Source organism: Daphnia pulicaria, chromosome 2 (assembly GCF_021234035.1).
Source record: "Daphnia pulicaria isolate SC F1-1A chromosome 2, SC_F0-13Bv2, whole genome shotgun sequence".
Taxonomy (NCBI): Eukaryota; Metazoa; Arthropoda; class Branchiopoda; order Diplostraca; family Daphniidae; genus Daphnia; species Daphnia pulicaria.
In genome coordinates, this window is record NC_060914.1 from 3,430,191 (window position 1) to 3,450,649 (window position 20,459).

At 42.0% G+C, this 20,459-nt stretch overlaps 3 protein-coding genes across 3 annotated transcripts; 2 read left to right on the forward strand and 1 right to left on the reverse strand.

The window, feature by feature from the left end:
- Positions 1-3,908: 3,908 nt before the first annotated feature.
- Positions 3,909-10,451, forward strand: LOC124327499 (DNA-directed RNA polymerase II subunit RPB1-like). Its single transcript, XM_046786440.1, has 6 exons — positions 3,909-4,094; positions 4,273-4,635; positions 4,705-5,374; positions 5,443-6,171; positions 6,233-8,736; positions 8,809-10,451. Exons 2-6 carry the CDS (start codon positions 4,291-4,293, stop codon positions 10,246-10,248), a joined length of 5,688 nt encoding a protein of 1,895 aa, XP_046642396.1. The 5' UTR covers positions 3,909-4,094; positions 4,273-4,290; the 3' UTR covers positions 10,249-10,451.
- A 58-nt stretch (positions 10,452-10,509) lies between these two features.
- LOC124327507 lies at positions 10,510-13,518 on the forward strand. The gene is made up of 8 exons (XM_046786461.1): positions 10,510-10,809; positions 10,876-11,322; positions 11,394-11,829; positions 11,894-12,059; positions 12,182-12,281; positions 12,345-12,468; positions 12,534-12,664; positions 12,815-13,518. The coding sequence occupies exons 1-8, from the start codon at positions 10,688-10,690 to the stop codon at positions 13,194-13,196; spliced, it is 1,908 nt and encodes a 635-aa protein (XP_046642417.1). The 5' UTR covers positions 10,510-10,687; the 3' UTR covers positions 13,197-13,518.
- LOC124327500 (PAX-interacting protein 1-like) lies at positions 13,354-19,384 on the reverse strand. Its single transcript, XM_046786441.1, has 11 exons — positions 19,134-19,384; positions 18,862-19,046; positions 18,620-18,797; positions 17,275-18,561; positions 16,760-17,162; positions 16,285-16,692; positions 15,473-16,216; positions 14,502-15,407; positions 14,309-14,431; positions 13,711-14,244; positions 13,354-13,644 (listed from the first exon to the last, which is right to left on the reverse strand). Exons 1-11 carry the CDS (start codon positions 19,206-19,208, stop codon positions 13,565-13,567), a joined length of 4,923 nt encoding a protein of 1,640 aa, XP_046642397.1. The 5' UTR covers positions 19,209-19,384; the 3' UTR covers positions 13,354-13,564.
- Positions 19,385-20,459: the final 1,075 nt, after the last annotated feature.

Sequence of the window (20,459 nt, forward strand, 5' to 3'; positions counted from 1 at the left end):
CATAAGTCAATTTTACGTCTCTTTTATTTGGACTATAAATCAAACAAATTCTGCTAAGAAATATAAAGCTCACTAGGTGGCTCTACGAAGGTTTATACGGCGTTTGGCTCTTGCACGATGTTCTTAGAGCCCGTTGCTGGATCCGCCGAAACGACCGGAGTGAATGCTGCTCTAATGGACGTCACTGCTTTTCCCACAGTAGTTTCCCCTTCTGACTTTGCGGCTACCACAGCTTCCATTGCAGTTGCCGCAGCTTTCAAAGTGATTGCCGCTTTTAACATTACGTCATCAAGGTTGTTCGGTTGAGGGGAATCTTTCTCCTGTTGTCTGGAATCCATTGGGTAGCAAGGGGTTGGAGCGGAGAAAATTAAATTTGTCTTAAAATAATGTCACGAGCACGGGAAATGGGCGACGCAGTGGCTGATCACCGTTCAGAATTTTCGAGGAACAAGCTCTACTTCAATGTTCACGAGAAAAGATTTTCCTATCTCTTTCACTGCCGACCACACCCTTCACTATAGGTTATCACTTCGACAATGTTTAACCACCGACAGACAGATCGACTCAGACTACAGCGAACTACCAAAGGTGTTCTTATACATTGAAAGCGACCTCATATAGCGCAAACGTTCATTCATCGCCGGTCAATCGTATGCGTTACGTATTTTCAACTAGCTAGTGAACGTTTCTCAAACGTGGCTAGACTAATAACGAAAATAAAGCAAGATAGCATTGCAAACGTAATAGCTAACGTAATAAGGGGAATTTCAATTATATGACAAAGAAAAATATTTTTCCGTTCATCCAGACTATAGCCTTTATTCACTTTAAATAAAGAAATAGAATTTATACGGCAATTATGCCAACAAGCAAGTTTGCATCTAAAACAAATCAAACTCTTAATCCAATCCGGGATCGATGTCAAAAGGAAAATTAACGTCGGGAGCACTTCATTTTTTATGGGAATATAATTAACGAAATAAATTAAATTGACGCAATCAAACTCATAATGATTCAACTCGGGATCGATGTGTATGGAAAAATGAAAGCTAGTCTAACATCAACGCACTTCATTTTTTGTGTCAAAATCATTCAAGTAAGAAATAAATCGACGTAATTCAACTCTTAATCCAACTTGGAATCGACGTGAATGGAAAAGCCCCCTAAGATTTTGCCGCGAAGCAAGTTGCACCTTTTTAAAAATAGAAGTTTTAAATTTAGATGGATTGTTATAGTTTGTAGATTTTTACTATTGTTCAGATGAAAATCAATAAGACATGATTTAGTCTGTTATACTGTTATGTAAATCTGCTGCCGGATGTTGCCAATCGATGATAAGCCGGGAACGGCCAGGAATGTCCGTCATGGGTTTCCTCTCAGCCTGCATTTAGTAATAGAACGTTGCAGTTGCAAAGCTACAACTGCTCCAGCCGCTTTTAACATTGCGATGGACTCTCTGTCAGCAGGTTTCAGTTGAGATGAGTCTAGTCGTCTAGTATCCATTGGGTAGCGAGGGGTTGGAGCGGAGAAAATTCAGATTTGGCTTAAAATAATATCACTAGCACGGGCAATGCATAACACACGGTCAGAGACAGGCAGTTCGACTCAGACTACAGCGGATGAAGGTCTTCTTATAGATAGGATCGAAGGCGGCCTTATAGCGCAAACGTTCATTCAACGCGGTTCAATCGTACAACAACCTTCACACACATTCCACGTATTAGTAGGTAGTAAGTTTCTTAAACGTGCCAATTAGCAAATAAAAAAGACTAACCAGAACAAAACGTTCAATTTAGAAATTAATCGACGCAATATCAATCCCTTACGCGGTCTTCATTCACGTCGAAACCAACACAGAAGAGAATAAATTGAAGTAATCCTGAAATACCTCGAAAGAGCAGCTATATCTCATAAAAATGACGATATATGTAAAGAATCCTGCCTATGTTTCAGGAGAATAAACTATTGAATGTGAATTATTTTTAAAACGAAATTGGATGAGCTTGTCAAGCAATCTCCCATTTTCAAAGGGTAAACGGTATTTTTTTTTAAATGATTTTATTGTTGAAATCAACTATTTTTTGTTATTTCAGTCTTTTATTTTGCATGACCCTTTTTCACTTGTAAAAATATTTGTAAATGTAAAATAATCATTTTGGGACATCTGCAAATTCGGCCGAAACAACAATTTCATTTATCGCTTGAATTTGGTAAATTGCCCGCATTTCTCAAAGTCAAAGCAAAAACAGCCTCGCCTGTTTAGTAATTTTCCATCGATGATGGTTTTCAGTTACGATGGTGGATGCGTAGAGATAAAAAAACGTTTGAGTTGAGAACGGGATAACTCCCGTTTTCACAAAAGTTGTCGCAAGTGCTGTTGTCCAAGATTTTTCCTGAACGGTCAGATAGGTCTGTAACAGTAAGGAATAACAACAGAATAAAAATAAAAGGCATATTTCGAATTTTTATGGTCATAGAAATATTATTCTACATTCTCATATCTATAATGCATTGACTTTCTTAACGAGACTGGATGGATGCGTGGACTAGAGCGTCGAAACTTTCATCAGGAAGCATTGGGGCTCTAGGTTCAAGCCTACTCAGGAGTCGTTAGATAAATATTAAGAAGCGCTCTCTAGCGGTAGTACGTAGAGAGATTTCTAGTGATGAGGTTGAGAAACTAGATCGAATCATTCATACGGCACAATGAATCATAATTAAAATTAATACTAGCTGTATTTTCGGTTCGAACAATATTCCAGTGATCTAGTTGAGTTCGCAGTTACTATCAATGTTATGATACGTTCTGATGATACCAGTATCGGGAATATCGTAGTAAAGATGGACTGCAACTAGTACTAAAAAGCTCATTAGTACTCTCATGACCTGTATTGACACTTGGGAACTTGATTGCCTTTCGAATGCAGCTGGGGAGACCTAACTGTAGCGCATATCATGCATAGGAAGTAGCTGTAAAAATTGATTCAAAGGGGATGTCGTGCATCGTGCAGCACTGCGGCACCGTGGGCAGGGCATAACGTTTGGAGAGAGTGTCATCACGGCATGTAATCTGCATGCAATATCGTGCATATTTCGATTACAACGAACTGCGGATAAGTCCCAAATTTGGGCGCGTGGACTCCATGAAAACAACTTGTGGAGGCTATTGTAATCACACTGGAATCATCGCTTCAAAGAATATTTATTTTTCTATTACGTTTTGTATGCTGGGAGTGAGAAAGTGAGGAAATTTGATTGTTGGTACCAAAAATTATTAAACTACCAATCGTTTTTTTTTTCTTGTTTAGTTTAGAGAATCTTTGCGTTAGGAAAATTTCAATTTCAAAATTATTTCAAAATGAACAGTTAAGTTAATGAAGTATACATTTTAGCAGAGGGAATAAATTTTTTGCAATGTCAATGCCATAATTAGATGGCTTTTTATTCAATTATTCAATCGTGCAATACATAGTTTTTTAATCAGTCATAGCTCGACGACTTTTGAGTATAATTTTACTAAACCGTTAACGTTTTAACGAACGAGCTGGTCTAAACTAAATAACCTTAACCCAAACAATCTTTATACGTGCTAACATTTATTTTGATAAATTTTAAAAATAATTATTAACAGAAATTTTTTTGCTACGTAGCCTGAGAGCTACCCTTCAAAATCCACCCGCGTTGAGTGGTTGGCAAGTTAAATTTTTCTTTAAATGTATTTGTTTACAAGGCAGGGTATTTAGCAGTGATTTACTTCAAATGATTAAACAAAGTTCATTGAAAAAATCGCTTCTTGCAATTTATTTGTGGTTAAAAACGATTAAAACCCTCAACCGCTAGACAGTAATAGAAAAACATGGCAACGTTCTCTAGGAAAGGGGGAGGGAAAGTAACGTACAAAAAAGATCGGCCAGTTTAGTTTCGACTTTCGAGTCGAGTCGGCCGCAGACCGCCATTGATCAGTAGGAGGAAGGCTACACACACGTAGCCAGCTTGGAAGCATCGTACTTGTTTCCGAAAATATCTGATTTTTTAAATACTCTTGGCAAGTGCATTGTTTTTGTTGATATCCACTGCACTCCCCCGTTCTTACGGTAACACATTTTTATTCATGTTACTTATTTTAAATGAAATTTAAAGGAATCATGGAAAGAAAGCAGTCTTGATAGTGCTGCCTTGAGAAGAAACCTTAACCTAGATTACGCAATTCGAATGATTGAGTTATCATAACTTGTTTTTTTTTGTTCTCTTTCTATATTGATCTCATTCTAGGGTGGGATTACTGCTGACATGGGTACTTTAGGATCAGACTCGAAAGCCACCATCCGGCTGGTGAAGCGGGTTCAATTTGGCATCTTGAGTCCAGATGAAATCCGAAGGATGTCTGTCACAGAAGGTGGCATCAAATATCCTGAGATTTATGAAGGTGGCAAGCCTAAATTGGGCGGGCTCATGGATCCCAGACAGGGAGTCATTGATCGGTCAGCAAGGTGCCAGACTTGTGCTGGAAACATGAATGAATGCCCAGGACATTTTGGCCACATCGATCTTGCTAAACCAGTCTATCACATTGGGTTTATTCAGAAGACAATGAAAATTCTTCGCTGTGTGTGTTTCTACTGCTCAAAACTTCTGGTATAGTCTTAACATCTGTATACAAGTTGTATCAAGTTCTTATTTAACATTTACTTTGTGATACCATAGGTGAGCCCCAATAATCCAAAAATCAAGGAGATTTTGGTAAAATCCAAAGGCCAACCTCGTAAACGTATGGCCCATGTGTATGATCTCTGCAAAGGCAAAAACATCTGTGAAGGTGGTGATGAAATCGATATTGGCAAAGATGAAGACATATCAAAAGAAGGGAAAAAAGGGGTCGGTCATGGTGGATGTGGTCGTTATCAGCCTACAATTCGTCGTCAAGGCTTGGAGATGACTGGCGAATGGAAACATGTAAATGAAGACTCGCAAGAAAAGAAGATAGTTTTGACTGCTGAACGTGTTTGGGAGATTTTCAAACACATTTCTGACGAAGAGTGTGCAATCCTCGGTATGGATCCTAAATATGCTCGTCCTGATTGGATGATCGTCACTTGCTTGCCTGTACCTCCACTTGCCGTTCGTCCGGCTGTTGTGATGCATGGTTCAGCCCGTAACCAAGACGATCTTACACACAAACTGGCCGATATTGTTAAAGCTAACAATGAGCTGCAACGCAACGAACAATCTGGCGCTGCGGCTCACATCATCGCTGAGAATATTAAAATGCTTCAGTTTCACGTTGCCACAATGGTAGATAACGACTCTCCTGGACTTCCTCGTGCTCAGCAGAAATCGGGTCGTCCAATCAAATCCGTCAAAGCTCGTTTGAAGGGTAACTATTATTTTCAGAATAATTTTATAATTTAAAATCTAACGCATGTTATTTCTATTTGTTCACAGGAAAGGAAGGGCGTATTCGAGGTAACTTGATGGGAAAGCGTGTTGACTTTTCGGCTCGTACTGTAATTACGCCTGATCCCAATCTGCGTATCGACCAAGTCGGCGTGCCACGAAGTATCGCACAAAACATGACCTTCCCTGAAATCGTGACGCCTTTCAACATTGAAAAGATGCAAGAATTGGTCCAGCGAGGTAATTCGCAGTATCCTGGAGCCAAGTACATCATTCGTGAAAACGGCGACCGTATCGATCTGAGATTTCATCCCAAGTCCTCTGATCTTCATCTTCAATGTGGTTACAAAGTAGAACGACACATTCGCGACGGCGATCTCGTCGTTTTCAATCGACAGCCTACTTTGCACAAAATGTCTATGATGGGACATCGTGTCAAAGTGCTCCCCTGGTCAACGTTTCGCATGAACCTCAGTTGCACGTCTCCCTACAACGCCGATTTTGATGGTGATGAGATGAACTTACACGTTCCTCAAAGTATGGAGACGCGTGCTGAAGTTGAAAACATTCACGTCACTCCACGCCAGATCATCACACCCCAGGCCAATAAACCTGTCATGGGTATTGTGCAAGACACACTGTGCGCTGTTCGCAAAATGACAAAGCGCGACGTGTTCCTCGAGAAAGAGCAGATGATGAATTTACTAATGTTTCTCCCCACTTGGGATGGCAAGATGCCTCAGCCAGCCATTCTCAAACCGAGACCTCAGTGGACAGGTAATGATGAATAATAACGTCTAAGCAAAATCATAAATAACATTAATTTTAATGATTACAGGCAAGCAGCTGTTCACTCTCATCATTCCGGGAAACGTCAACATGATTCGAACGCATTCTACCCATCCTGATGATGAAGACGAAGGCCCCTACAAGTGGATCTCTCCTGGTGACACCAAAGTCATGGTAGAAAACGGCGAGTTGGTGATGGGCATTCTATGTAAAAAGACGCTCGGTGCCTCTGCCGCCTCTCTGCTGCACATTATTTTCATGGAATTGGGTCACGAAGTATGCGGTCGATTCTACGGCAACATTCAAACGGTCATCAACAACTGGTTGTTATACGAGGGTCACAGCATCGGTATTGGAGACACCATCGCCGATCCCCAGACGTACTTGGACATTCAGGCCACCATCAAAAAGGCCAAAGAAGACGTGATAGAGGTCATTCAAAAGTCTCACAATGATGAGCTTGAACCCACACCTGGTAACACTCTACGACAGACTTTTGAAAATCAAGTAAATCGTATCCTCAACGACGCCCGAGACAAAACTGGTGGTTCAGCTAAGAAGTCTTTGACGGAGTACAATAACCTCAAGGCCATGGTGGTAGCTGGCTCCAAGGGTTCCAATATTAACATCTCTCAGGTCATTGCCTGCGTCGGTCAGCAGAACGTCGAGGGTAAACGAATTCCCTTTGGATTCCGCAAGAGGACTTTGCCCCACTTCATCAAAGACGATTACGGTCCCGAATCTAGAGGTTTCGTCGAAAATTCATACCTTGCCGGCTTGACACCGTCCGAGTTTTACTTCCACGCTATGGGTGGTCGTGAAGGTCTCATCGACACAGCCGTCAAGACAGCCGAAACTGGTTACATTCAGCGACGTCTCATCAAAGCCATGGAGTCTGTGATGGTCCACTACGACGGCACAGTCCGTAACTCGGTTGGCCAGTTGATTCAGCTTCGTTATGGAGAAGACGGGCTCTCTGCTGAATCCGTCGAATTTCAGACGATGCCAACCGTCAAGCTTTCAAATAAAGCATTTGAAAAGAAATTCAAGTTTGAACCAAGCAACGAGCGCTATCTTCGACGCATCTTTAATGAAGAAATCACCCGTGAATTGATCAGTAGCGCGGAAGTCATCACCGAAATCGAACACGAATGGGAGCAGCTGGACAAAGATCGCGAGGCTCTACGTCAAATTTTCCCTACTGGCGAGAACAAAGTGGTGTTGCCTTGTAACTTGCAGCGCATGATTTGGAACGTCCAAAAGATTTTCCATATCAACAAACGAGCACCGACAGATTTGAGTCCACTTCGTGTTATCCAAGGTGTTCGAGACCTGCTAGCCAAATGCGTCATTGTCGTTGGCGAAGACAAATTGAGCATCCAAGCCAATCAGAACGCCACGCTCTTGTTCCAGTGCCTAGTTCGCTCTACATTGTGTTCCAAGCGACTAGCTGAAGAATATCGCCTTTCATCGGAAGCCTTTGAATGGCTCATCGGCGAGATCGAAACCCGTTTCCAGCAAGCGCAAGCTCAACCTGGTGAAATGGTGGGAGCACTCGCAGCCCAGTCTCTCGGTGAACCTGCCACTCAAATGACGCTCAACACTTTCCATTTTGCTGGTGTGTCATCCAAGAACGTAACACTCGGTGTACCTCGTCTTAAGGAAATTATCAACATCAGTAAGAATCCGAAAGCCCCCTCTCTGACGGTCTTCTTGACGGGAGCAGCAGCACGTGATGCCGAGAAAGCTAAAAACGTTTTGTGTCGGCTTGAGCACACGACGCTGCGAAAGGTCACGGCCAACACAGCCATCTACTACGATCCAGATCCGCAGAACACGGTCATCTCGGAAGATCAGGAATTCGTCAATGTCTACTATGAGATGCCCGATTTCGACCCTACTCGAATCTCTCCCTGGTTGTTGCGTATCGAACTTGATCGAAAGCGTATGACGGACAAGCGGTTGACCATGGAGCAGATTGCCGAAAAAGTCAATGCCGGGTTTGGTGACGATCTTAACTGCATCTTCAACGACGACAACGCCGAAAAGTTGGTCCTTCGGATTCGCATCATGAATAGTGACGACAGCAAATTCAGCGAGGAAGAAGAACAAGTTGACAAGATGGAAGATGATATGTTCTTGCGCTGTATCGAAGCCAACATGCTGTCTGACATGACATTGCAGGGCATTGAATCCATCGGGAAAGTGTACATGCATTTGCCACAAACCGACCAGAAGAAACGAATTGTCGTCACAGAGGCCGGTGAGTTTAAGGCCATCGCCGAATGGCTCCTCGAAACGGACGGTACGCAATTGATGAGAGTGTTGAGCGAACGTGATGTCGACCCTGTTCGTACCTATTCAAACGACATTTGTGAAATTTTTGCGGTACTTGGTATCGAGGCTGTTCGTAAATCAGTCGAGAAAGAAATGAACACTGTTCTTCAATTCTACGGCCTTTACGTCAACTATCGTCATCTGGCTCTTCTTTGCGACGTCATGACTGCCAAGGGTCACTTGATGGCCATCACCCGTCACGGCATCAACAGACAGGTAGATACAGTTTGTTTTTAAATTTCTCTAATCAATTTAAATTAATTTTTTCTCGTGTATTTATTCTTCTAGGATACTGGTGCGTTGATGAGATGTTCCTTCGAAGAAACTGTGGACGTGCTACTGGAAGCCGCTGGTCATGCCGAAGTCGACCCCCTACGTGGTGTGTCCGAAAATATCATTTTAGGACAGCTACCACGTATGGGTACAGGGTGCTTCGACCTACTACTCGATGCTGAAAAGTGCAAACAGGGAATTGAAATTCCGCTTAGTATCGGTGCTGGAATGGGCACGGGCATGTTCTTCGGCAGCGCCGCTACTCCTATGGCAGGCATGAGCCCTCAGATGACGCCATGGAATCAAGTGGCCACACCGGCCTATGGATCCGTCTGGTCGCCTGGTCTTGGCAGTGGCATGACTCCAGGAGGTCCAGCATTCTCTCCGTCGGTGGCAAGTGATGCTAGCGGTCTTTCACCTGGCTATTCTCCAGCTTGGTCTCCACAACCAGGAAGTCCAGGCTCACCTGGTCCGGGTATGAGTCCTTACATCCCTAGTCCGGGAATGTCTCCTTCTTACTCGCCTTCGTCGCCTGCTTATGCACCCACGAGCCCATCCATGACGCCATCGAGCCCGTCTTATTCTCCAACGAGTCCGTCGTACAGTCCAACTAGCCCGAATTACAGTCCGACCAGTCCTGGCTATTCACCAACATCACCGAGCTATTCGCCGACCAGTCCGAGTTACTCACCGACGTCGCCGAGCTACAGTCCTACGTCTCCGACTTATTCGCCGACTAGTCCCAGTTACTCTCCGACCAGTCCTAGTTACTCTCCTACCTCGCCGAGTTACAGCCCGACATCCCCGACTTATTCACCATCGAGTCCGTCTTACAGTCCTAGCTCGCCTAGCTATTCACCAACCAGCCCGAGCTACTCTCCAACAAGTCCGAGCTACTCGCCGACGAGTCCCAGTTACTCGCCGAGTTCCCCCAGCTACACGCCAGCGTCTCCAAGCTACAGCCCGACGAGTCCCAGTTACTCGCCTAGCTCTCCACAGTACTCGCCACGCAGTCCGGCGTATTCACCAAGCAGCCCGAAATATTCGCCGACATCGCCCTCTTATTCCCCGGGTTCTCCACAGTATACCCCAGCGTCGCCCAAGTATTCGCCGACGTCACCAACTTATTCTCCAACTTCTCCGGCGTACTCTCCAAGCAGTCCAAAGTACTCGCCTACGTCTCCACGTTATTCGCCGGCCTCGCCCAAGTACTCGCCAACTTCACCGAGTTACAGTCCGGCCAGCCCAGCATACTCGCCGAGCAGTCCCAACTACTCTCCAACTTCACCGTCATATTCACCCGCCTCCCCTAAATATTCTCCAACGTCCCCTACCTATTCTCCCGCACCCACGGGCTATTCGCCAACTTCGCCTTCTTATTCGCCCACCAGCCCAACTTATGAATCCGACTCTGAAAGAGAGAAGGAAGATCGTCGTAAACGTTCGAGGCGCTAGAGCGCTGACGACGACTCGAGGCTGACAAGATAAACTAAATTCATTCAGGTTTTGGTGAAGAATCTTCTTTTTTTTTTCCTTTCTTTTCGATTCCCCAATTAGAAATTGGTTCAGTCGTTGAGCTTCATTGTTTACATTCAACCAGGATTCTTGTTTCCATTGTAACTGGACATGAGGTATAATACACAAATTGTGAAAAATCATTTTAATTCTTAAAACATTTAAACACACGGCGAACAATCTCAAAACTTGCTCCAAAACAACTTCACGAATTTTCAAAATTAACGATTTTTAATCACACATTTGTTCTGCTTTTCAGTCTAAAATGGATCCGCTAGATGACTTCAGTATCACGCAATCAGAGTGTAAACAAACTCATTTTGTATTTCGATGCTCAGTATTATTGTTGGATTTTTATATCTAATTAGAAACATTAGAAATGTTTTCTGTGCTTCCGAATGAGATCATTTTTCAGTTAACGTCTTATTTGAGCGACGAAGACTACCTTGCTTTTGCCACCATAACTTCGGATATGCTGTCACTTCTATCATCCGATAAAAAGTATACTTTTGTCATTTTCCCGGTACAATTTTAATTTATTTTGCTTAAGTTGTATTGATTAAATAGGTCACTAAAACTTCAGAAATGCTACAACCTGTCAATAGTTGACATAGAGGAATTTTTGGTGGCTAGTTCTATAACAGGATGCAATATTCAACAACTTGATTTGAGCAATTGTTACTGGTTGGATGCTGAATTATTGACAAACACCATCCTTGAAGTGTCACCTTCTCTTAAAAGTCTATCAGTTCAAGGAACACAAATCAGTAGCTACCAGCTTACTCAAATTCTGAGAAAATGTCATTTAATTTCAGAGCTATCATTCAGTCTATGTAGACTGGATTCTACTTTTTGGACTGAAGGAGGGTCCAGCAAAGAAGACCAAGAAGATGAAGTCAAAGTAAACTTAGACTGTTCCATTTTCTCTGATATTCAAGAAAGTTTGGGAAAACTTACTGTTGTTCACTGTGCAATGCAAGATGATTGCTTGGTGATGCTCAGTATATTTTTGTGGTAATTGAAAACACTGCAGCATTTTAGTTAGAAAGTATTTTTGATGAAAAATTTACTTTTGGGTTTTATAGTTTCTGCACAAATTTAGAGTCACTTCACCTAGAAATCGGTCCGAAATGTCAAATGGCGTTTGATCGAAGTCTCTTAGAAAATCAACAAATAAGGACATTGCGCCGTCTACTTCCATCATGCAGTAGGTTTCGCCAACTAACATGCCAAATTGCCAATGAAAAGGAAATAATGGATTTGTTGGCGCAATTTATAAACAACATCTTATCAAGAAAAATGTGTCAGATTGATGAACTGTGGGCTCCCAACATTTCAATTGGACAGTACCTTCAATGCCTTAAACCAACTTTAACATCCTTACAGACATCTGCCTCACACTTTGTTATGTCTGAATTTAAGCAAATATCTTCGCTCAGAACTTCCACGCAGCAGTTTTTGAGGCAGTTTTCCTCCGATTTTCCGAGTTTAGAAATGGCCAGTTTCCGCTATGATCGCGAGGTATTTTACTCCAGATTTCTAAAATTTTTAAAGACTACTTAATCTTTTTCGGTGTAATGCGCAGTGTTTTTTGGAATTTTGTAACTTCCATAGAAGGATCAAAGTTCTTCAGGTGCATCACTGCTTTCATAATAATCTTTGTGAACCGGGTTCGGAATTAGCGCAAGGTCTTGCCTTTTTAACCAGCCTCACCAAATTTTCCACCAACCATAATTTTGTCCTTGAGAAAGGTTTGTTTATTGCTATGAGACGTAATATTTTTCATTTTTATGAGTCCTAAATATTTAAGGCCGTGGCTAGATGTAGTAATATAATAATTAACATAAGTGTTGTCATTTTTGTATCGCTTCAGAAGAAATATTTGGAATTGTTTCTCCAATTCAACAGTTGGTAAATTGTGATTTATTGAACGAAGTTGAACTTGGAGTACCGACTTTTTCAGCGCTTGATAGGTAGACTGTTTAAAAATTTCACAAGCTTTTTTTTTTAAATCGGAGCTATGCTTAATTTTGAAGGGATGTGAAGATACCAACTCATTGTGCTAAGAGTAGCTGTTTGACTTTATTGTCTTGCTGTAAAAAGTTAACAAAGCTCACGTTGGCACACCTCAAAGTTGATGCGCTTGACTTCATTTCAACGGTAAAAAAAGTCAATAAATTTGTCAAAATTTTTAAAAGTTAATTTTTTTCTGATGAAAACCTCAGATTTTATCAAAGTGTTTAAAACTGAAATCCCTGCGCCTTACGAAAATAATCAGCGATCACATGCTGGTTTCCCATGTCGTCACACAACTTAAAAAAGGAATTCCGGAAGCCAAAAATCTGGAAGACTTCAGGTAAGTTACTTATGCAGCTTGCTTAAAGTTGACGAGTCCTTCCTTTGCAGCCATTCAGCTTGGTTCAGAACTTGATAATAGGCTTAAAATGTTATCACGATGGTATAATAATTTATTATTATTGGGATTGGGGTTCATTGATTGTTATAGATGGGAGCTGGGAAACGACGAATTCTTCAATGAGTCCGACCCGTCAACCAAACAGTCGGTAGATTATCCCTTGATCGGTCCTGAGGTACTTTGGGCTCTGCAAACATCATCTTCTCTACGACGATTTGTTATTATTGGTGATGAGTTCGTGAAAGTCGATCTCATAAGCACAAAATTCAACTGGACATCATTAGTCTTAGCTTGTGTCATATCGCCAAATCTAACCCAGGATGACACTGATCATTTTTTAATCAACTCTTCTCATCCTGCTTTTCAGTATTACGTAGGGGAATCAACAGCTGAAGCTATTTCCAAAGTTTCTCCTAGTCATGCCAACGAAATGATTATTTTCGAGTCGCAAATTGCAAAGCTTCCTTTGTGATGAGCCGCAAAAACAACTTTGTTAACCGAGAGTATCTATTATTTCTTATTTCCCTAAAACCAAAACATAGAAAAAACTCATGATGAAAACATGTCAAACAAATTCGTGCCTGCTACCTTTTGTGAATTAGAAACTAAATCAATGAATAAGGCACATATTTATACAAAGTCTTGTATTGCAATATTACACTAACTTATTTGAACATGTCACCACTGCACCACAGAGAAATAACAAGGAGTGGTATTCTTAAATGTACTTTTTTTTCAAACTCAGTATGCATTGAACAAATGAAAAATATATTGCAGGGATTCACGAAGCTAAATTATCAGCTAAATTTATATCTGTGTCGTTTTCAATTCTTCTGGCTTTCAAGGCTCAATGCGAAACGGTGCACCAATTATTGCCTGTTTAAGTACCGCACTTAGAATAAATTCACTGCTATAGATCCCTGGAAATTAAAAATTAAAATGATAAACATTATCTTTTTTAAATATCGCAATTTCTGTTTACTTACCAACTTTACTTTTCATGACCTCAGTCAGAAGGTGAAGGTCCGTGGTGCAAGAAACTATGATGTAACCGTTTTCATCTTTTTGTGTAAGCTCTGAAATCGCCCTCATCGACTTGGGTTGGGCAACCACTTTCCCGCCGCTGCACTCGACGATCTCGCGCAGAACCGTTCGACTGGGCACGACGCTAGGTGTAATGTAAAACATTTTTCCTTTGAAAAGTTGGTCTCGCTGAGGTGACGAGAGTATCTTCAATAGATCGATGTCCATTTTGCGTTCCAGCTCTGTTTCTTTGAGCAAATACGGCTGTTCCTCCAACAGCTTACCTTGTTGGATACTCTCGTGAATCCAACGAGGCGACAAGATAAATTTTACTGTTGGGATGCAACAAAGTAGCTTAGGAGTACGCATGAAAGTTGGCATGACTAAATGAGTTGCTTCTCGATTATTATGAGCCACACCGGCACCAAGCTTCAGCGCTGCTTTCGATACTTCAGCCGAATCAAATCCAGAAAATCTGATGATCACTCGATTTTTTCCTGAACACGATCAAAATGAATGATGAACACTTAAGTCTCAATTTATGTAGGATAATAACTGTACCCTTATCTTCACATCCTCCTTTGATGACATCTTCTAAAATTGCATCCACATTACTGCTGCTTCTTTCGTGTTTGTCTCTATCTTCTTCTTCAATCTTTAGCTTCTTTTTCGACGGGCTATCTCCTATGATAACAAAATTTAAAAGATAACAATAATTTTTTACATTATTGGAAAACTGGAATCTTAACCATACCGTCATTGCCTAGAGCAGAATGTGTGCTGGAATGTCTTTTAAGGCGGAGTTGTGCTGGTAACTTATTAAACTTATCAAGCGACTCCGGAGTGATCTTCACCGGAATCCGCCACGCTGCTAGAAAATTTCCCGCCATGTTCAATTCAAATTTTAACGGGTCCTGCTGGTAAGCAGGTAAATTAAACTGCTGATATTTCGGATGATGAATCTGTTGGATTGCATTGAGGAAGCCAAAATAAACTTGGGCTATCCAGCTAGTGGTCACAATTGGCTTGCGCCATTCGCGAGCTTTTTGAAATTTCGGACCCTCCGGTTTGCGACAAATCAGCACATCGTGTTGACTACTAAAGTGGCCCGTATACTTGAGACCAACAGCTTCGCACATGAAGCGAACTCGTTGCCGATCGTCGCCTTCGAATCCCGACAAGCTAACCAGCATATTACGACACGGGCGTTCGGCGTCACCGAAAGGTGTTGGAAAGTGCAACACCTGTGAAGGTGGAAACATGTGTTGTTTCATGACCACGTCGTTGAGCCAAAACGCTGTTACCAGTCGCTTTCCGTCCCGAAGGGCTTGTTGAGCAACAGCTGAACGACTTGTCTCGCACAGGAGATGGGTGATGCGAGGGCTGTACATGGTCTCGATTTCGGCACCTCGAGATGACATTAACTTAGTCCACTGCAACAGTTCAGCGGATGAGACACTTCGCTGGTAGTCGACAATCAATACAATACAGCCCAATAGACAGAGATGTTCGGGTAATTTCACACCAGGCTCGTGACTGTGAAGTTGCTGTTGTTGTGGTTGAAGCTGTTGCTGGACCGGAAACTCCCGGCGTATAACAGGTTGACCGGGAATCACTGTACCTGCTGGTCCAGGCATACGGACCCCAGTGAACGAAACAGCTAGCGAAATTGTAAATAATTTGATAAATTTCAGATAGCTGATTAAATATGATGTAGGGTATTACCTCCCATGCCAGGCTTTGGCTGCTGCTGATTAATTGTTTGAGCTGGGGAATTGACAACAGTCAATGTTGGACCGGCATTAACTCCAGCTCCATTGGTTATGTTTTGAAGGCTTCTTCGCTGTTGCTGTTGCTGCAGAATATGGTGCTGCTGCTGATTCATTATCGGTTGAACAGGGCCGGCATTAGGTTGGGACGCTACTGCTTGTTGTAGTATCATGGGTTGCTGTTGTTGTGCAACGATGGTTTGCTGAGGAATCAATGGCTGTTGGTTAACGACTGGTTGTTGTGGATGGCCAGACGTTTGAGGAGTTCCAGGTTGCTGGGACGTGCCCGGCGCCGTTTGAAGCCTTGTGCTTAGAAGGTTTGCTAAGGCAGTTTTAGTTTTAGGGTTGACTGAATTAGTTGGTTGATCTTGTTGAAGCTGTTGCTGCTGGAGCTGCTGCTGTTGGAGTTGCTGCTGTTGATGCTGTTGTTGGAGCTGTTGCTGTTGAAGCTGTTGTTGCTGCTGTTGTTGCTGCTGTTGTTGTTGAAGTTGTTGTTGCTGCTGCTGCTGTAGTTGTATTTGGTTCAGTTGTACTGCATTAGGCTGCGGAATAGGCACTGCACCCATAGAGGTTGGCTGTTGCACTTGATTCAATGGCGATTGTAGCTGTTGCTGTTGTTGAATTTGTTGTAGCTGGGGTGATACCAACTGCGGATCAAGTGATTGTTGATTTACTCCAAGAACTTGTGCTGGTTTAACTCCTAAAATGAAATTCGTTTGAAAAATTAAGTGAAATTACAGAAGTTTCCAAGCTGTAAAAATGACCTACCTTGACCCTGATTTAGTTGATTAATTAGGCCTTGAGCCGGACCATAAGGTCGGACGTTTTGCTGTTGAACGGTTTGTTGTTGTGGGGGTACAAGTTGATTTTGTTGTTGATCCGGTTGCCAATTTCCTTGTGGTTGCTGAACTAACATCATTCGCTGTCCCTGGTTCGCAATCATTTGTCCGTTCGGTTGAGCTTGCATCTGCGGCGTTTGATTTGGTGGTTGAGCTTGCATTTGTGGAGATTGATTTGGCGGTTGGCCTTGCATTTGTGGAGTTGAATTTGGAGGTTGAGTTTGCGCCTGGTGCATATTCTGTTGTTGCTCTTGTTGTTGCAGGATTCTCTGAAGCACTGCATGTCTCATTTGAGGAGTCAATTGCTGCAACTGCTGCCGCGCTTGAGGACTCATATCTAATTTCAAAAAATGTTGAATTTTATGAATTATTTTATAAATTTACATTTTGTAATGATTAATTACTTTGAATGTGCATGTGAAGCAACTGCTGTTGGTAGACCGACAGTGGACGAACTTGCTGTACAGGAGTCTGAGGTTGTTGCTGCTGAACCATAGGTGAGGCAGCTCCGTTAGGTGATGGACGGCCTACATTGCCTGCAGCTGCCTGGACAGGTATCGTGGGCCGAAGATTTGGTCTAATATTTGGATTATAAACTTGCTGTTGTTGTTGCTGCTGCTGCTGCTGATTAGGGGGCATAGCTCCCATTTGTTGATTCACCACCCCTTGCACTTGACTGCCACCGCCAGTAGTAACAGTACCTACACCAGTCGCCATCATCTGCGTAGAATAGTCTGGCTGTTGAGGTGCAGCCTGTCCTTGTTGAGGATGTTGCTGTCGCTGAATCATTTGTGTGCGGACTATTGTCTGAAAATACGGAACAGAAAATCGTTACATAAGATAAATGAGAAGACTGACAATGAGATTTTAGTTAAAGGAATAAACGATTGGTTTTCGAGAACATATTGATCAAAATTACCTGCTGTGGAACCTGACCGCCTTGTTGAATGTTCCCAGCCATAGGCATCCGTGTATTTGTTCTCTGGTGTTGCTGCGCAAAGGCATTATTTTGGTTTTGAACAGATGAGAAAGAGTTATCCACTGTCTGTCTCAACTGAACGTTGGCGTTATTTCCTGCAACATTAGCGTTATCTTCGGTTACTTGTTGAAAGTGATGTTGTTGTTGTTGAGGAGTGGCTTGACCAGAGACAGGCTGCTGGCCCACAGGCTGAATCTGTTGTCCGTTTTGAGAATAAAGATTTGAGAATTGTGGTTGTTGTTGATTGATCAGTGGTGATGAAACGGGGGGTTGCTGAGGATGATTTTGAAGTTTTCCATCAGTTTGAGACTGAGATACTACCATTTTCACTATCTGTGGTGACTGAGACACTGGAAGGCGATGCTGAGGTTGTTGGTAGGAGTTGGGGTTATTCGTTTGACCACGTTGCTGTGCATTGACTTCGGCTGATCGCTGAAGCTGCTCTTGATTCAAGGGCTGCTGCAGTGACTGGGCATTCGGGTTAACAAGTCTCACTTGCCTTACCATGCCAGGAAGCTGTTGTTGCGCGGTTTGCTGATTGTTACCAGGTTGCGATTGGTTATTGACACCTTGTTGAACCAATTGGGGTGCCTGTCCTCGAATTTGATGAACAGCAGATCCCAAGCGCACTCCTTGGATTGTCTGTTGTTGAGGTCGTTGGTCTACTCCGGCCGCAGATCGCTGAAGAGCTGCTTGTTGTTGGCTAGCTCCTCTCCATGTTGTCCCACTTCCGGAACGTACCATTCTAACGCCTGAATGAGCCCCCACACCTTGATGTTGTTGTCTCGGAGCCGTGTTTCTCATCATAGAATGCTGTTGAAGTTGCTGCTCTAGATGAGGTGGAAGATTTGATGCAATCCGCATGTTCTTTGTGGACGGTGGTGCAGTAATGGGAGTTGTAGGGCGATTTATCACTTCCGGTTGGGCCGGCGGCTGCTGCACTACTATTGAAGACTCGTGTAGATTTCTAACTTCTGTAGTTTTTACTTCGATTGGTTTCGGTTCTTCAATTCGTGATTTCACTTCCTCTTTCTTTTCCAAAGACAATTTGATGTGCTTTATAGCTTCAACTGGGGGTCGAGGTGGTGACTTTTCCTTTGGCTCTATTAACAGAGATGGATGATAGCCTTCAGATCCAACCAAGGATTTTTCCATAATACATTGGGTGATCCAATCAGGAGTAACAATTACTACCGACTCATGTTTTAAGGCTTCATTAAATTTGCTCTATTAAAAAGATAAATGTTAGGAAACACAAATTAGTAAAAGAGTATTCAAAACTTACACCACTCGCTTTAGCACAAACTAAATGTGTACAAGTAGAATCGAATGAAGGTTTTAACTTTCCACCATGAATTTCTAATAAAGCCCATAGTTTCTTCACATCTTTTGCTGAAACCTGGGAAACACTGGCAATCACTCCTTTGAAAATTGCAGGGATTTTGGGATCAAAGGGAGGAACTCTGTAAGTGTTTTAAAGGAAAGAATGAATATTTAATGGAAACATTATGCACAACAACTGTTTACGGTAAAAGTTTTGATGCATGAGCTGACAATGGAACCCAATGTGATATAACAACTGGTTTCTCAAAAATGTCTCTAACTTCTTCAATGGCACTGGTGTCAGCATTTTCACCAACTATACAATGTGTCATCATATCACTTGCATATTTAAATGACTTCGAACCTCCATTAGTGAGCAGTGATTGAACCTATCAAATAGGTAACATTTCAATATATAAAATCAACAATTTTATATTCCATGGTTTTGACTTTTGATTCATTCAAAATATTGATACCGTTTCACTTAGATTGCCAGTCGAAAAATATTTCACTTCTTCCAGAAATTTAGGATTAAGGTTCGGCAACTCCATTTTCTGAATTTCTTCGTTCCTTCATGTGAAAAATACATGAAATTTTAAAAATATAAAGTTGTTCCACCCTACACAGTTGCAGTAAGTCTTGATAACATTACAACAATAAACATCACACACAAGTCACAGGAGGGTAAGAACGAAGAGGGCTTTAGACTTCAGAGCGTCTGCGTATGCTTAGTTGTCAAATCGTTGGTAAAAATACACACGAACTCGCCGACTCGGGTTCCGCGCTCCGCGGACTGCGTTCCGGTCCGGGGTCCGGGACCAGATCAGCGCAGAGTAGACTCATCATTACATTAGGATCACACATATAAAATAAGGTTTATAGAGCTATCACTGTTAAAACGGCCAAACCCAAATTATTATCTATTTAAACGATTCCATGTCGTTTCGGCAAAATCGACGGAATGTAGGTAAACCCGTAAACCAAATTTGGTCAAAATTGTGCTTGTGTGTATTTTGTTTGTGTGCGGAAAAGTGAAAAACAATTCGTGACGAGTAGATAAAATTAAGTTATTTTATGCAACGAAAATTCGTCTAATAATCTTGTATGCATTATTATTATATGTAGAAAACATTAGTGCAAATAATATATAAATGGTTGAATTTTAAGCAGCCCATATAACATTTTCTTACATACGTCCTTCACTAGACTAGACTAGAAAGCCCTTGGTGCCATTGGGGGAACGCCTTTCCGTTCGATGTCCTTTTTTTTGTCGTTTTTGCGTGTCACGGAGCTACTGATAGGGTCACACGCGATCCGTTCAGTGTGTCAAAATTCAAGAAGTTCATGGATTGGGAATAGGGTGAGTCAAAAGTAGCCTGAATATTGAATAATTTTAGCTGAAAATTTTTTTGTAATGATTTCATCTGTGGAATCCCGGCTCTTTAAATTAAGCTGTGGAAAAATGATTAAGAATAGGCCTTTGACCATTCCCTGAAAATCTTGTATTTGAAAAAAAAAAAAAAACATTCACCCCCTTTTCACTTTTCAGTAGATGGAACTATGGAATCCCGTATTTCTGAATATCAGGAGTGCAACAATCTTCATCGTTTTTTTATTGTCTATTTATTTATATTTTCTGTCACGACTCACTGCGTAATATACTATAATAATTAACAAGTTCTAAGTAGTGAACTAATAAGGTTGTCATGTTTGAATACGGCGCTACATTTCGATGACAGCAATGAAGTCGTTGCCAAACGTAACACAATATTTTGTATTGCTTCTTTTTTCTCGTTAAAATT

Excerpts from the sequence above, each read along its gene's own strand:
- LOC124327499 (XM_046786440.1), top strand. The coding sequence starts at position 4,291 with ATGGGTACTTTAGGATCAGACTCGAAAGCCACCATCCGGCTGGTGAAG. Across the intron at positions 5,375-5,442 it reads CGTCAAAGCTCGTTTGAAGG|GAAAGGAAGGGCGTATTCGA; the intron begins GTAACTATTATT and ends ATTTGTTCACAG. Across the intron at positions 6,172-6,232 it reads ACCGAGACCTCAGTGGACAG|GCAAGCAGCTGTTCACTCTC; the intron begins GTAATGATGAAT and ends TAATGATTACAG.
- LOC124327507 (XM_046786461.1), top strand. The coding sequence starts at position 10,688 with ATGTTTTCTGTGCTTCCGAATGAGATCATTTTTCAGTTAACGTCTTAT. Across the intron at positions 11,323-11,393 it reads ATGCTCAGTATATTTTTGTG|TTTCTGCACAAATTTAGAGT; the intron begins GTAATTGAAAAC and ends TGGGTTTTATAG. Across the intron at positions 11,830-11,893 it reads GTTTCCGCTATGATCGCGAG|TGTTTTTTGGAATTTTGTAA; the intron begins GTATTTTACTCC and ends TGTAATGCGCAG.
- LOC124327500 (XM_046786441.1), bottom strand. The coding sequence starts at position 19,208 with ATGGAGTTGCCGAACCTTAATCCTAAATTTCTGGAAGAAGTGAAATAT. Across the intron at positions 19,047-19,133 it reads CTGGCAATCTAAGTGAAACG|GTTCAATCACTGCTCACTAA; the intron begins GTATCAATATTT and ends CCTATTTGATAG. Across the intron at positions 16,693-16,759 it reads GCTTCACATGCACATTCAAA|ATATGAGTCCTCAAGCGCGG; the intron begins GTAATTAATCAT and ends TTTTGAAATTAG.